This window comes from Eleginops maclovinus, chromosome 4 (assembly GCF_036324505.1).
Source record: "Eleginops maclovinus isolate JMC-PN-2008 ecotype Puerto Natales chromosome 4, JC_Emac_rtc_rv5, whole genome shotgun sequence".
Taxonomy (NCBI): Eukaryota; Metazoa; Chordata; class Actinopteri; order Perciformes; family Eleginopidae; genus Eleginops; species Eleginops maclovinus.
Window position 1 is genome coordinate 7,305,547 of NC_086352.1, and position 15,805 is coordinate 7,321,351.

General features: G+C 38.7%; 1 protein-coding gene across 1 annotated transcript; it reads right to left on the minus strand.

Moving 5' to 3' along the window:
- Positions 1–1,315: 1,315 nt before the first annotated feature.
- Positions 1,316–13,269, minus strand: LOC134863181 (up-regulator of cell proliferation-like). The gene is given in 5 exon segments (XM_063881520.1): positions 1,316–7,933; positions 7,936–7,947; positions 8,104–8,172; positions 12,992–13,044; positions 13,251–13,269. Coding segments are annotated over 3 exon segments (4,701 nt in total). The 5' UTR covers positions 8,135–8,172; positions 12,992–13,044; positions 13,251–13,269; the 3' UTR covers positions 1,316–3,275.
- Positions 13,270–15,805: the final 2,536 nt, after the last annotated feature.

Consider the following 15,805-nt stretch of genomic DNA (forward strand, 5'->3'; position numbering starts at 1 on the left):
CGGCTTCTTTGCACGCTTCGAAGCACAGAACAACACAACTGCGCAGAAAACCACCACCACCACCTGGGTCCCTCTCTCTGCAACTGGTTGCTGGACTTCCTCACAGAGAGACCACAAGCTGTCCGGGTCAACAACAACACATCGAACACACTAACACTGAGCACGGGGGCCCCCCAAGGCTGTGTGCTCAGCCCCCTTCTCTTCACCCTGCTGACCCATGACTGCAAACCCAGCTACAGCTCCAACCACATTGTGAAGTTCGCTGACGACACCACTGTAGTGGGTCTCATCAGCCACAACGATGAGACTAAACTACAGGAAGGAAGTGAACCAGCTGGCCCGTTGGTGCCAAAATAACAATCTCTTCCTCAATGTGGGGAAAACAAAGGAGATTGTTGTCGACTTCAGGAGAACCCACTCCCAACCCCCCCTCCCTCTGACCATCAATGGTGCTGCTGTGGAGCAGGTGAGCAGAACCAAATTCCTGGGTGTGACCATCACAGATGACCTCACCTGGAACAACAACACCACTGCACTGGCACAGAAGGCCCAGCAACGCCTCTACTTCATCAGGAAGCTCAAGCGAGGAGGAGCCCCTGAAATAAAGTGGACTGACTTTGACTAGAAGCCACCACTCCGGTTCAGATCAGGGCGACTGTTCCTCCCAATCACGCCCCTCCAGGTGTCTCCATCATTGCCAACGTGTGCGTTGAAGTCTCCCAGCAAGACTAAGGAGTCCTTTCAGGAGCCCCATACAGGACTTTTATTTTGATACTTTTATTACATTTAACTGGTAATACCTCTATCCTTTGTTTCATTCTGAGATGGGCTGCTGTTCAGAAAGAGTACCTATAGTGTCTGGACTTACAGTTGGTGCAAATACTTTTGTACTTTCACTTGCATGATGTTGAATTCAGGACTTTTACTTGAAATGGAGTATTTGATGTATTTCTACTTTTACTTGAGTACAGGATCTGAATACTTCTTCCAACACTATATTAACAGATACATTTATTCTTCTGCAGATATAATGAATCACCTCAAATAACCTGACAACATATATCCACATCGTTTTGTTAAAACACTTCAACAGAAAACATAGACAAAACGTGCGCTTACTAAACTCTTTGATACATAACCAACTAAACAGAAGCAAACATTGATCAAATTCCAGTAGGAACTTCAACTTTTTTGTTTTTCCTTTTTTTTGTGCTGATAGATTCAAAGAGGAAATTACTCAGTCAATCTGAAAACTGGACGAATAAAACCAAAGAAGGGGGGATAAATTATTAACAATGAAAAGAAAGAAACTGACTTCAAGCACAATCTTTTATTCTTATATTTGCTTCAAAACGTTTACATGTCATCTGATCTTTGAACATACTGTATATCTTCATCCTTGGTAACATCTAACAACAAAAAGGACATAAATGTTAACAAATATGAGTTTTATCTTTCAACTTTCTTTGAGCTGGATTAACTTGTGATTCTTTCTGAAAATATGAATATCTTTTTCTTTTTGTTTTCTCTGACTTTGACAGATACTCATCACAAATGTTTTGCATGCAACTTAAAAAAGTAAAACGGTAAAAAGATAATAGACCATTGATGCTGTGTTAGAAAACATCTGTTTGGTGTTTGAACTTAAGCTCACAACAAAGGATAGGAATAACATGGCATTGTGTTATTCCGTCAAAAATATTCTAAACAAGAAATAAAAAATGTCAAAGAAGAACAAATATGAATCAACAGATACACAATGTTTTACAAATACTTATAAGAAGTAAAACACTAAGTGATGACATCACTAGTCACAATGGACTCAATAGTTAAGTAAAACCAAGTAAGAATAATAATAGTAAGTAAAACATGACCTCATCACATGGTCTTTGTACTACACAGACCCACAACATCATTTTGAACACTCAGCCTTTTGTTCGTTTTTCAAAAAACATTATTAAAATGAATAAAATAATATTTTAAAGTAATAATATAAATGAAAAGATAAAAATGTCTTGCAGGAAACTATAACAGAGAAAAAATAGTGATGACATATTAGACAACATCTGTTTCTCTGTTCTTGTATTTTAACATCATCAGCAACATCAGCTTCTTCTCTTTAGCATTAGTCATTATGGACTGAGCTGCAATCCTCAAAAAACGAAACTCCAAGAAATAAAATCAGAGCAAAGAAACAGTCCTTCTTTCTCATTGTTCATCACATCATTATCTGTCTAAAATAAGGAAAATCAAAGTTCATCAACAACAAGATGTGAAAGGATGCCACAGTATTTGCTCATGAAGCAAAGCGTCACCAACATGCAGCAACAGTACTTCAACTGAGGCTGGCTTATGAACTCTCCAAGCACACAAAGTCTATATCCTACAATGAATGTTGAATAATAAAACTAAAACATTAAAACAGTTGAGTATGTAATAATAAGTATTAAAAACAAAACAAACATGATGTCATCACATGGTCTTTAGACATCATCATTGCATGCACACAAGGATTGTTTAAAAACAAAGTAAATATTTAAAAGTTTAAAAAAATAAAGCAAGTCATTTGTACGGTTTTGGGTTATTCCAGACTGTTATCAATTCACATCGTTTTTTCCTTCTGGTTTTCCTCTGAAAAACATGTTCTTTGAAAGGTCAAATGTGAAGCAATTCATGACTCACGCAGACATCACGAAACATCTCTTTGTTTCCAGCATGGTCTTTGTACTAAACCATCTTTATCATTGACATCAACTTTGCTGTGCACACCAGTTATAATGCACAATGTTTTATAGAGTTCAATGAAATAAATGTAGTAGAGTATGACGTACATCTTTTTCAGAATCATATTTTTTTTTAAGCCAGTTTTTACACCCAGAGGAATACAATATGTTGAAAATAGAAGAAAACGAATCAATAAAGATTTAAAGAATCGTTCCTCTTTTTTTCAACAACATCATCGTGCATACCAGTCATTGTGCATGAGGTCTGAAAGAAGATTGATAAAGGAAAATAAAACATTTGTATTCTTAAAAAGATTAAAAAAACTCCTCACATATCTATCAATCATGGTGTTCACCAGACTGAAGGATGCCGGTAAACATCATGGTGCATTGAACTACCATTTTAAAAGATTGTTCATCTGTTTGGTATTTTTGTTCTGGCATTTTCAGTTCCTGATTCTTTTTCGCTTTCTCCCTACATTTGGATATGAACAATCCTCCCATGTTTAAACAGTGTTTTGTTAAACTCATGTTTGTCTGGATGTTTGTTGTTCATTTAATGTTGAAGGCTTCCTTCAGGCCTTTCAGTGCTTGTTCCTTTGTGATGTTCCTCCATGCTCCTGGAACATCAGCTGGCTTGGCGTTGTATTCTTGGGCAAAACTGTCATTGTATTTAACCAGGACATACTTCCAGTAGTCAGATGCCTCCCTGGTGTAGTCTGGAGGAATGAGCCAGTCTGGGTAGATTGTGCTATACTCCTTATATGGATGCCACTCTCCATTAGTGTCTGCGCAACTGAATTTAGCTTCACTGTGAACATCAGTTGTGCACATTGTTTCCGTCAGCTTCTGAGTGTCTTTAATCCTGTATCTACCGAGACCTTGTGGCCGATGAACAGCTGCATGATGTTTGATATGTTTTTTGCCTCCGGCTTCACAAGGAACTTTACAAAATGGACATTGTTGTCCACAACCAAACACCCGATTGAAAAGCTCATCCTGTGGTTTGGTTGGAAGTTTGTTCACGGTCTCAGTGATGTCTTCAGACTTTGAGAACTCCTCCTGCAGCTGTTCATCCATTTCTCTCAATGATTTCATGAGGCTCTTTATAAATGGATGGCATGTGCTTTGGATTTGAAACAGGGCGGTTTTTTCAGCCTCTTCTGAAAGCGAGATATCTTTGGTCAGAAATGTCCGTATGTTTTTGATGAGCACTGTGATGCTTTCCTTGTTATCTGGCAGCAGCACACCATCCTCCCCTTTTGAAGCCCTTTCAGTTGCATCTGTTATTTTTTTAACTATGACTTGAAGATTCTGACTTTTCAGTTTGCATAAAGCTTTGTCCTCTGACATTTCATCCAAGATGTGCTGAAATATCAGATTCTTCACATATATTTCATAGTTACAAATGAACTTGACAAAACTCTGAAAGTCTTCCTTTTGCAGCAACTCTTTCTGAATGTTGTACTGGAAAAAGTTGCGGGAACTGTACTCTGCTGAATGGCGGCCTGCCAAAATTGTATCCACAATGTTAGTTCCCAGATGTCTGCTGATGTACTCTTCAACAGCAGGTTTGATACAACGTCTGACAAAATCATTTGCTTTGCGTTGGCAATCATCTCTGTTTTTGTATAGATCGATAAAATCCAACAAGTACTGAGGCTTGTACTTCTCCAGCTGGATTCTGGGATCCCTTCTCGACAAGAAATTTCTGTGCATTTGAAGAAACTCTCTTGAGGCAATGCCACAAATGTGAAGCTTCAGGTCAAACTCAAACTTGGGCTGGAAAGTTTTTCCTTTAAGATAATCATCTACTTTTTCCAAAAGATCCTTTGTAAAAGAGTCATGGTAGTCTGCGTCAGTTTGTGCTTTACCACGTACAGACCGTGTGCAAGACTCAATGACAGTGTCGGCACAACTCTGCAACTCTCTCTTTAAATCATCTTTTTCCCAGAATTTAAGACCACTCCAACCTGTTTTTACATGTTCAGATTTGACCTCAAAGGAACCCTTCCCAATGTCTTTTAGGTCTCTAATGTTCTGTAATTCCTCGTTGAAGTTACGATTTGAGAAATGTATCCTCAACTGTTCAAGGACTTTGTCAGAAATGTTTAGTTCTTTCAGTCCAGACACTTTTTCTGTGACTTTTGTCCACATCTGTTGGAAGTCACGTTGCAACTGTTCTTCAGACAGTGTGCGGTGTTTGCGATCACTCAAGAGATTCATTACTTCTTTTTCTATCATTTCTCTGTGTTGGCTTTGAATGTCCTGAGCCTCCTTTGAACTTTTTTTTTCTTCAAGCGCACAATCCAGTGCATTGTTTACTAAATGTTGGAATTCGTCTTTAAGATTTGTGATACGGTTGGTAAAGTCAATTTTATATTTCTCTACCAGAGTCACATGTATGTCTTTCCTTTGGTAGTATCCATCAAGTTTCTTCCTCATTTCTTTTTGACCACCTTCTATTTTGGTGAACAACTGTGATTTCTTTGAGGCAACCATTGTCTTCAAAGTGTCCTCATGAGTTTCATTGTCAGAATTTAAGATCTCTAACTTTGCCCCATCCTGCCAAGAGATTAACTCTTTTTTGAACTCCCATTCCCATTGATTGAACTCCTTGCAAAGGTTGTCATAAGCATGAGCCACTAGAGTGTTTCTGAAACTGAAGATGAAGTTCTCATATTTGACTGCTTTCCAGAGACTTCTTACCCATTCTAGAAACTCCGGAATCTGTGACACATCATCGGTTTTGCCTTTTTTCACTGTCTCCAAGAGGTTTTTCTTGAAATCTGCTACAGCTTCACTGTAACCTGTGTTCACTGGTGCCATTGGTGGAGTCCCATGCCAGAGTCCGGGGATGTTCCAGTTGTTTTCTTTTATGTCATAGTCCAGCACATCTGTAAATCTCTTTATAGAGGGCTGCTTTTCCATTTCAGCAGCAATTTTAGTCATTTCATTGAGTTGGTCCAAGAGCAGTTGTCTCTCCACCAAGGTCCTTGCATGCGCAGAGACTCCGGCAACATTCTGGTGCACAAAATGACAAATTGGCTTTTTTCCAATTTGCTTCATTCTCAGGAATGCATGGATTGCAATTTGCAGGATATCTTTCATTTCTGTGGAGTTCTCCGATGCGACATTGATAATGGTGACATCACTTAAACCAATGACAAAGGTTGCCAGCTGGTTGTCATGCTCATAACTGTCCTCTAGTTGGGCCAAATGAGGAGATTTGAGGCCCTCTGTGTCAATGAGAACTATGAAGTCACAGTTCAGCTGGTGTTGCATATCATCTCCTACTTTGAGGAAGAGCATATAAGCTCCTCTTGTGCACCTGCCGCTGCTGACTGCAAACTGCACACCGAACATGGTGTTGAGGAGTGTTGACTTCCCGGTACTCTGCACACCCAGCACAGTCAGTACCAACAGTCTGCTCTTCTCTCCAACCTTCCTGTGTAGCTCCATTAGTACATCTCTCACCCAGTTCTCTGGGATGTTGGAAGCATCTCCATCCAAGAGCTCTAAAGGATATCCATCCAACAGCAGTTCAGCTGCCAAACCTGGGAGACGAGGTATTTCCTCAGCAGGGTTTTGTGACTGCAATGAAAACTCATAGATCAGTCCCATCTCTCTCATGTAATGCTCTATCCCTAATGAGCTTTCCAGCAACTCCTGATCCAGCTTTGCAATCTCTTTCACATCTTTGTTCTTTTTGTTGCTTTCTTTTGTCCATTGGTGGCGGAGTGAAGATAGTTGATCCCGCGAATGTGCATCCAGTTTGAGTTTCATCCACTTAAGGAAAAAATCTCTGCTCTTGCTGTCATTTTTAGGTAACTGTTTAATGAAAGTCTTCATATCATCAGATAGTTTCTGTTTGCCAAGCTTGTCCTTGATTTGTTGTTTTTGTTCCTGTAGTTGAGATTGATGTTCTTCCGGTGCTAAGTTATCAGGCCTCTTTAACCTACATTCCTCTTTCTCTAACTGTGATAACTTTTTCCAGTCAGCGCCTTGCAGAGGAAGCTGTTTGCTCTTGTAGTGTTGTATCTTCCTCACCCCAATTCCTTTAACAATCTTCTCTGATGCTTTATTTTGGTCATTACTTGTGCATTCATCCACAGACAGACCGAAATCAACAGCTTTGTGAAGCATATTTTCAATGCTCATTGTGGGTGTCCCAACTGTTATCTTGTTAATGGCTGCAGAAAGTTTCTCTGAAAACCCTACAGAATTTACTCTTGGGTCTTTCACTTTCACACTGCTGTTTGGCAAATCTAATTCTTTCACTGTTTTCCTGACGGACTCCATATCCTCTTTAGCACTTCCATCCTTGCGGTTAACAACCAAGAACAGTTTGGATTTCGCATCTTGAAGAGACGTAAGAATCTCATGCTCCTCTTTTTCAATTTTGTCCAGGAACACGAAGATAGCCGTTGACACTTGAAAAAGAAAAGTGAATTGAGCAAGTGACTCAGAAACGTTTCCTCTCAGATTGGCGAATGCAATTGGATCTGGAAATATTTCAAGATGTTCTCTGCCTCTGGGAAGGTACCAGCACACCTCTGCCAAGCCATTGGAAATGTGTCTTTTAATTGCTCCTCCTTTCATGTCTCTGTGTATGAAGATATTGTGATTCTGCTGGCCAAGGCTGAGTACTTGATTCAAAATCTGGGACTTGGACAAACTACAGTTGTTGAGCCTCACAAAGGAATAGAATGGTATCTTTGCTTGGACGATGCTGTTTTCAACAAAGTCTCTTGAGTCAGACAAATTGTGTGGACACCACTCTTTGACAATGTCCCTCAGAGCCCACAGCATCAGGGTACTCTGACTGTTATTGACATGGGGCATCAGCAGTGGGACAGCAAACTGGCACATTGACATCTTCAGGGCCATTTCCTGTTGCAAGAAGCTGTCAGCACAAAGGAAGAGTGCTGTTATGAGGTCGAGAGGGTTAACCTCATTGTCTGCAGATCCATCTGCAGTGTAAAGGTCTAGTTCCAATGGATCGCTGCTGTCTTCATTATCTTCACTGTTTGATACTTGTGTACAGCCCCTGCATTCTGCATTCATTTTAAATAGTTTTCTGAGAAAGCACCAAGGTATATCCTGTACTGATATGGCAGCTTCTTCATTTATGCTGTTTTTGTTGATCTCCAATAGAGACCGAAGAGTGAGCTTGTTGGGATAATATGTCTCCAGTCCCAGTTTAGAGAGAAGGTGAGAAGAACTGTCAAAGAGAAACACATTTCCTTTTTCATTAAACATAAAAGGGACATTTTCCAATTAATGTGAAAGTGATTATTTTACATACATCTTTTACATACATACGTACATAAGTACAAACACAAGTTCAGTGAATGAATGTGCACAAGGGGGAGTGTACCTGCATGTTCTTCACCTGTGTTTGTAGACATGGTCTGTCTTTTCCTTCAACTCCCCTGTGCTTCGAAACCTAAAAGCAAAAATAAAAAGCTTATTTTTTCTTTCTGAGTACTTTTGTTTTTCAAAGAAGCACGCGTTCTATTGTTGCTTAGTCATTGCAGATCAGTTGCAAAAAAATCAAAACAAGACATTTCACATGAAGTATTCTTTGTCATCCATTGATTGGATGCTGTTATTATCAGTGCAAATCATCAGACCAACTCTAGGTAAGTCATTCCAATATGTTGTATTTGGAACAGTTTCAAAGAACCAACTACTGTTTGAATGAATCAAACAATGCCCTTTTTAATAACTCTGCACTTACTGACCAATATTAGTCACAAGTTTGCTTAAAGAAATATTATAATTATGTCTAATGTGTTCAAAGAGGTGTGTCCTACTGTCTAGCAAACCAATTCTGCATTGATTTAGTCTAAATGACGCATGTCAATGGAAAGTGTTTGCAATAGTTGCACGGTAAACACTGATATCAAATGTAGTATTGCTACTTTCACTCAAGTACAAAAGGTGTATACTTCTTTACAACACTAATAATGTCTCAGTGTGTCGGCGGTCCAGCTTTTGTTGGTCAAAGATCTAACAAGGTTTATTTTCTAAGAACCAAAATTGGCACGGGTTCCATTGTCTGGCAGTGGAGCTTTAATCTGCACATCGAGGGGTTAAAACCACAACTCCCTGCTCAAAAACAACAGTCAGCCAGCAAAATTTGGTTTCCTGCCTGCACAAAGTGTAAGCAGGGTTCAACAGTTCATCAGGTTCAAAGTTTCAGGTTAGTTCTAGTTAAAACCGCTTCAATAATTATCTTGGTGAAGAAATACAATTTAAAGGGGCAGATTTCAGTGAGGTTTATCCTGGTTATTAAGAAAGATGCTGCATTGATTTGGAGTCATTGGGTCACATAAAAGAAGACTTTTCAACACAGAAACGACTTAATGTTCTTAACAATAACCATACAAAAATACCATGAACCATAAAAACGTGTGCGTCCTCTGGTGTCCAGTGTTGTTACAGTTCTGTATCAATACTGAGCCATAAGGTCAAACCATATGGAAGGTTTCGAAAAACTAAATGTCCCTTTCCAATAAAAGAAATGTTCATATTTTATAATAGCATGGCGGTACGTAGGATTTTAAAAATACCATGGGCGGCCATCTTCAGTGGGTAGAGCTGGCGGCTATATACTAGGGTTTGATCCCCATGCGGTGGAACCAGGTTCAAATCCAAAGCCTGAGTCCCTTTGCCACGCGTCTTCCCCTCTGTTGCCCCGTTTCTGAACTGCACTATATTAAAGGCACTGGTTTCTAAAAAAATATATATATATACCAAGGGCATGCCAGTTTCCCTGCTGTATATACCGTATGTGCATATAGATTCAAAACCATGTCAGTGGGCAGCAGCACAAGTGATCTTTGAAGTTCTGCATGAGAATCAGATTAAATGTTCCAATGAATGGTCCACATTATAATCTGGAAATGCAAAAAATGAATTGTTAAAGTAAAGGTAAAGAAACTCACTCTACCGACGCCATGATTCTGTTCATTCCTCCCTCTGCGATCTGCTCTTTGTTCTCTCTCCCTCTTAATGCTCCCTGTGTATCAACATCCATTTAGTGCTTTAGTCCAGTGGTTCTCAACTGGTCAAGCATCAGGACCCACTTGTTCCTTCGTCAATCAATCGCAACCCAAAGTTTTGAATCACTGCAGTTATATATATGCAGTTATATATATATATATATATATATATATAACTGCATATATATATATATATATATATATATATATATATATATATATACAATTTCACTGTTCATGAATATATATATATATTCATGAACCTTGCATATATATATATATATATATATATATGCAAGGCAGATTATATCCCTTCAAATAACTAAAGTATGCTTTAAAAAATGTTTAAACTGGTGATGGTCATCACGTTTTCTAGAATCAGAATTGAACTTCATGAAATAAAAAAGGCACATGTTTGTTGTATTAAATAAAAAGTCAGACTTGGAGCCAATCCTGGAAGCTCGCCACACAGGAAAAACCTAACCCCTGAGATTTTTGGAAATACTAACATGTAAACTAGGGGGGAGATTAACCTGAGCAATAACAGTTCATGGCGAGCACAACGAGCAGTATCGCTGAGTGACTATAACGCAACCACACAATGTCAGTCAGACAGTGAATACTTTTCAGCGAACACCGCGGTGAATTATCGGGAGACTAAACGCCATTGGACGAGCAGCACTGCAGCTAAAACATCTCTGGAGAGAAGTGTAAGGTTGGAGAAGTAGTTATTTAATTTAATCTGGACTCGTATGATTAAAAACTACACAAGCATTTACCCGACACAGTCCTCTATTGATGTTGCTGTGAGCGGCTGTGTGGGTCATAAGAGGTCACGTAAACGGTCACGTCACGAGGCAAACGATGACACTGTGCGGTGGAAACACAAGGGGTGCTACAGGCTAGAACCAGGAAAGCGCCAGAAAAGCCAAAGAGCGGATCTTGAACCGGATCCGGTTTGGTGGAAAAGGGGCAACAGAGAGGAGAAGCTGTGTGAATTACTTTAGATTGTGGATAAGGTTAGATAGCTCCTATTGTTCTGTGGGTCAAAATGAAAAACAGCCTTTTTTTCGTTATTATAAAAAAATTGTAAATGACATGGATGTATAAAGAGTAGTTCTACCGCAGTTATTCTCCGTGGGGACTTGCAGCAACCTGCCGTAATCTTGAGTGGCCAGAAGCCCCGAAAAGCAACACTTTTGTTAGGAAATGTCATCTAAGTACCATAATCTTCATTTGTTTAATTTAGATTTATTTCTTGATAGTTTAAGTAAAGCTGAAAGTATGTAACCTCCCCCTTAAAAGTTAAAAAAGGAGCTGCCCTATAAAACCGGGAGACTCCCAACCGACACGGGGTTTCTCTTTTAGTTGTGGTTTAGCAGACTGCACTGGCGTTCTGCCAGCTCACCCAACACCTACTGCATTACACACATTTCCGTTGATATCCTGGCGGCCGGACATCCAGCGCTTTAGTGCCTGAAATAAGTGATGCAACGGCAGCTGGTGCTTTAAGCTATGCTAGGAGTTGCCTTCCTAAACAGACTACGGTGGTCTTGCGTGTAGATTTTGGAGGGTACGTTCTAAAACCGAGGTCGGAGGCTTTAGGACAGCCGTCGTTCTGGTGCCTTGTCAGCACTGGAGTGTGGGTATCGGACAAGACTTAGATGTATAGTGTTAGATCGAAGTTAGATCTTTTTCAATACACATCTTCTTCATTCCATCTGTGTGTTTGCATTATTTTGAGTAGGGCTGCACCTACTTTTAAAACACCAACATGCAGTAAGACATTTTGTGCTGTCGGCTTTGGGTTTCATTTTGAAAATTCAACGAGGAATAATAATTACAGAAAAGCTGGCATTTTAAAGTTATTGCACTAATTGACTTGTAAACCAACAGTAAGTGGCTATATGAGGACCATCTTGTGCTGCAGACAATTTAATCATAAAAACATTTGATGTGTCAGAGTAATATCATCTTTCATAACCCAGCATGAAGTGCAGCAACGCTGATATGATATAAATACTATAAATATCTTTATTTTAATGTTTTATTGCACATTTTGAATTGACCTTCGTATGTTTGAATATTTTTATTAAGTTGATCTGTTGTCGGAGATTTTACTTCAACTTTTTAACATTATCAATATTTAATTTGATCCTATTGTACTTTTATTTGAACTTCTTATGTTATTTTGCATATCTTTATTCTTCTTTTATAATTTCATTGCATATTTTGAATTGACCTTATTGTGTTTATAATATGTGTTACTTCAACTTTAAAACTTTAGATCGATATTATTATTTTATATTATATTGCATATTTTTACTTTTACTTATTTTATTGTTTTTACACTTTTTTACTTTTAATTTTGTTAGATCTTTTATTGCACAACTTTCCTTTTTCTGTTCATTTAAATATTAATATTGTATTTATTTATTCTACTTCCACTTTCTAACTTTATATCTTTATTCTTCTTTATTTGTTTCTTTTTGTTGCACATTTTGAATTTAATTTCATGTGTTAATACACAGTTTTTTATTTCAATAATTCCTTATTTTTATATACATTTTATTATTTAATTGAATCTTTTATTGGACGTTTTACCTTAACTTCTTATGTTTAGATTAATATAATTGTCCTAATAGTTAAAGTGCTCTCCCTTAACCTTAATGTATATATTATTTTTTTATTCTGATATGGAGAAACTGTCAAACCTTGGATTCAGATATCCTCGTGTGCCCTTTGCTCCGGGGACTTTAACATGTGGCTTAGTGAACTTGTGTCTCTGCTTCGATCGTGAGCTTTACACCGCAGCACCACCCGCCCGGACTGCGCTGCGGGCTCCTCCCTGCAAAGAGTCAAACCACCCGACCCGCCTCGTGGCACGGAGCCCGTTTCTTCATCATGCTGTATATATGTGTGTGCATTACGCTGAGTTAAGATCGGTCATAATTGCCGTGAATGTGGTGATGACTAAACAGTTTACACTGACATTTACAGCATACTTATGGCCACAATCACGCCCAACCAATACAACCAAGTATAGTTTTAAAAACGTATGCGGAAACTTAAGTGATTACAAAATTCACCAATAAGCAGCTTTAACAGTTTGAAGTTTTTCGTCTGCACTCTGTTGACTTGATAGCGATGACTGAGGTGGTGCAGATTTTTTTCGACTCGTCGGCTCTAACAGCCTACGCCCATGAGCTCTCATGTCCCCACTTTTCAGCACCTTGTATATAAATGAAAGGATTCTACCTGTAAGCTCTTGTCCTCCTCTGTTCACCGTAGCCTCTCTTTCTCTTTCAAACCTAGTAAAAAACACAAATATTATCTTTACTTTCACAGAACCAAATATTAAATTCATGCAGGTAATTAAATCCGTAACACATTCCACATGAAGTATTTCTTGCTACGTGTATTTTAGTGTCAAGCTCTTCATTAACTAAGTCATTGCAATATATCTTCAGAACAGAACAAGTTGAATGTTTCCTGCAGAAGAGTAACGGAAACTTACCGGCTTCATGCTGCAGCGCACTGGGGCTATCGTTGTCCTCTGCTGTATTTATACAGCACAGAAGTGAAACCGAAAGTAAGTGCTACATGCAGCCATGATGTGGAGACCCACGTGTATTCTCATAATCAAGCTACTTCCCAGAAGTAGCCCCCCGACACACACACCCACCCACACACGCACACACACACACACACACACACACACACACACACCCACACACACACGCACACACACACACACACACACACTCTGTGCTACAATCGCTGTATATGCGATCATACTGCAGCATTTCCCTAAAGTAAACTATAAGAGATATACACTATACCTTTATTGAAATACTGATTCCAGAAATTGGAAATGAAATGCAGCAGAATGTCACCAAGGTATTGCACATGAGTTAGAAAAAGGAAATCAAACATTACATTTATTTATTATTATTTGTATTATTATGATGACTATGAGTATTAGTGTTGTTGTTGTTGTTGTTGTAAGTATTACTATTATAACTCTTGTTATTGTTCTTATTATTTAAAGATTATACAAAGGGTAAGACCAACCTACTACTACCAAAACATAAACCTAAATAAACATGGAATACAATATGTATACCGTACTGTGCAAAGTACTGTAAATACAAGGAGGTAGAGTGTGGGTACAATATGTGCTGTACACACTGTCCAGGGTCAGTGAATGCATGGCTGGCCCTGGGCACAGGCGAACCAGGTGCTTGCCTAGGGCGCCAAATTGGTTAGAGTAACTTGTGCAATATTATTCCTGCCGAAGACACACAATGTAAGGCTGTAGGATTTGTCTTGTTTGAAATAATCATAATAATACATTTTATTTGAAGGTGCCTTTTCCCGACACCCAAGGACACCATACAATTCAAAACATCCTCATGTTGCAGTCAGAAGCTTATTCTCAGTGTGCAGACCGTTATAATCATTGAGTCATTCTGTGTGTCTTCTTTTTTGTTTCATTTTTGCTTACTTCCTTTCTGAATTTCCTTTTTGGACAAACAAGGTGTTGTTCTGCAGTGGAACCACAGGATGGCAGCATTTTACATACTGGTTTACAACACTCAGTTGGGCCAGTCACATCACATTTTTCCTTAACCTTTCTTAAGGTTATCAACAGTTTGAAGATAAGCCAGTACCAATACACGTAACCAAAATGATACTGATTCCACTTTATATTTAGGAACATAAACACATCACTCCAGTTCTGAAGTCTTTAAACTGGCTTCCTATCTGTCAAAGAATTGATTATAAAATACTGCTGCTGGTTTTTAAAGCAGTTGTAGCCGACCTGCAGGGTTCTGGGAGTTTGTTCCAGATATTTGGAGCATAACAACTGAATGCTGCTTCACCTTGTTTAGTTCTGACTCTGGGGACAGAGCAGACCCGTCCCAGAAGACCTGAGACTCCTGGATGGTTCATACTTTAGCAGGAGATTGTAAATATTATTTGGGCGTATTTTCAAATCCAGACTGAAAACATATGTTTTTGCCGCTGCTTTTGATTGAGCTGTTCATATGTCACGCTGAAGTGTGGCTTTTATTCATGTATTTTATACCGGTTGTGTTTATTTTATTATCTCTGCTTTTAAAATGTATAATGTGTTTCTGCTGCATTTCTTTCTAAATGTCTTTTATTTTGTAAAGCACTTTGAAATGCCCTGAGTTCAAAGGTACTATATAAATAAACCTGCCTCGCCTAAACAGCTGAACATTTCAAACAGTTTCAGTGATTGATGAAAAACAAAAGACACACATTTCCCATTGCTTCTCTCATTATGTTAACATAACTTATGTGTGTAAGTACTCCTGATCAGATCTCTTCTAAAAGGTTGCAACAGATTTTACAGACACTTGTATAGGTCACATAGAAGCAGCTATATTTCATTGTTAAAATACAGTTCAAGGTTCTTTAAGAAGGGTATGGCACCAAAATAGGCCACAGATTCAGAGGTTTCATTGGGTTCAGTCTCTTCTCTCTTACCAGAGGCAGCTTGCATTACGTAATATCGCTCCACACTTGCCATTCTCCATCCAGCCACTAGATGCCCCCCTCTACCATTGGATCCTGTCACCTGACTTCTGCATTAACCCGCTCACCTTTTCCTCATTCCCCTAATACCTGGTTGCTGTCCAATAGTCTTTTTCTCTCAGGAAGTTTCCTAACAGAAGGAAATGATCGAGAAGTCTCTCAGCCATGAACACAGCTGTTTCAATTCTCTAGATAGGAAGGATGCTTCAATGCTTCCTTCCTTATTAAACATTTTAGAACTTATTCCTTAACTTATTAAAGTGCTTATATGTTTTACACTAACCAAAAGTAGACCAATTTTGCATAACTTCATACGAGTGGACAGGAGGTCGAGCAACCATTTCACTTTCATTTTTTTAATTTCTGTTCCAAACCTTGGTAATTGAGTGATATATTTTCCACTGTTGTCAACGTTTATAAAACAACACTAAGTAACATTACTCCATCTCATCGTAATCACGTCTCCTAGTGCAGTCTCTTTTCCTTACCTTAGTCCTGAAGAACTCT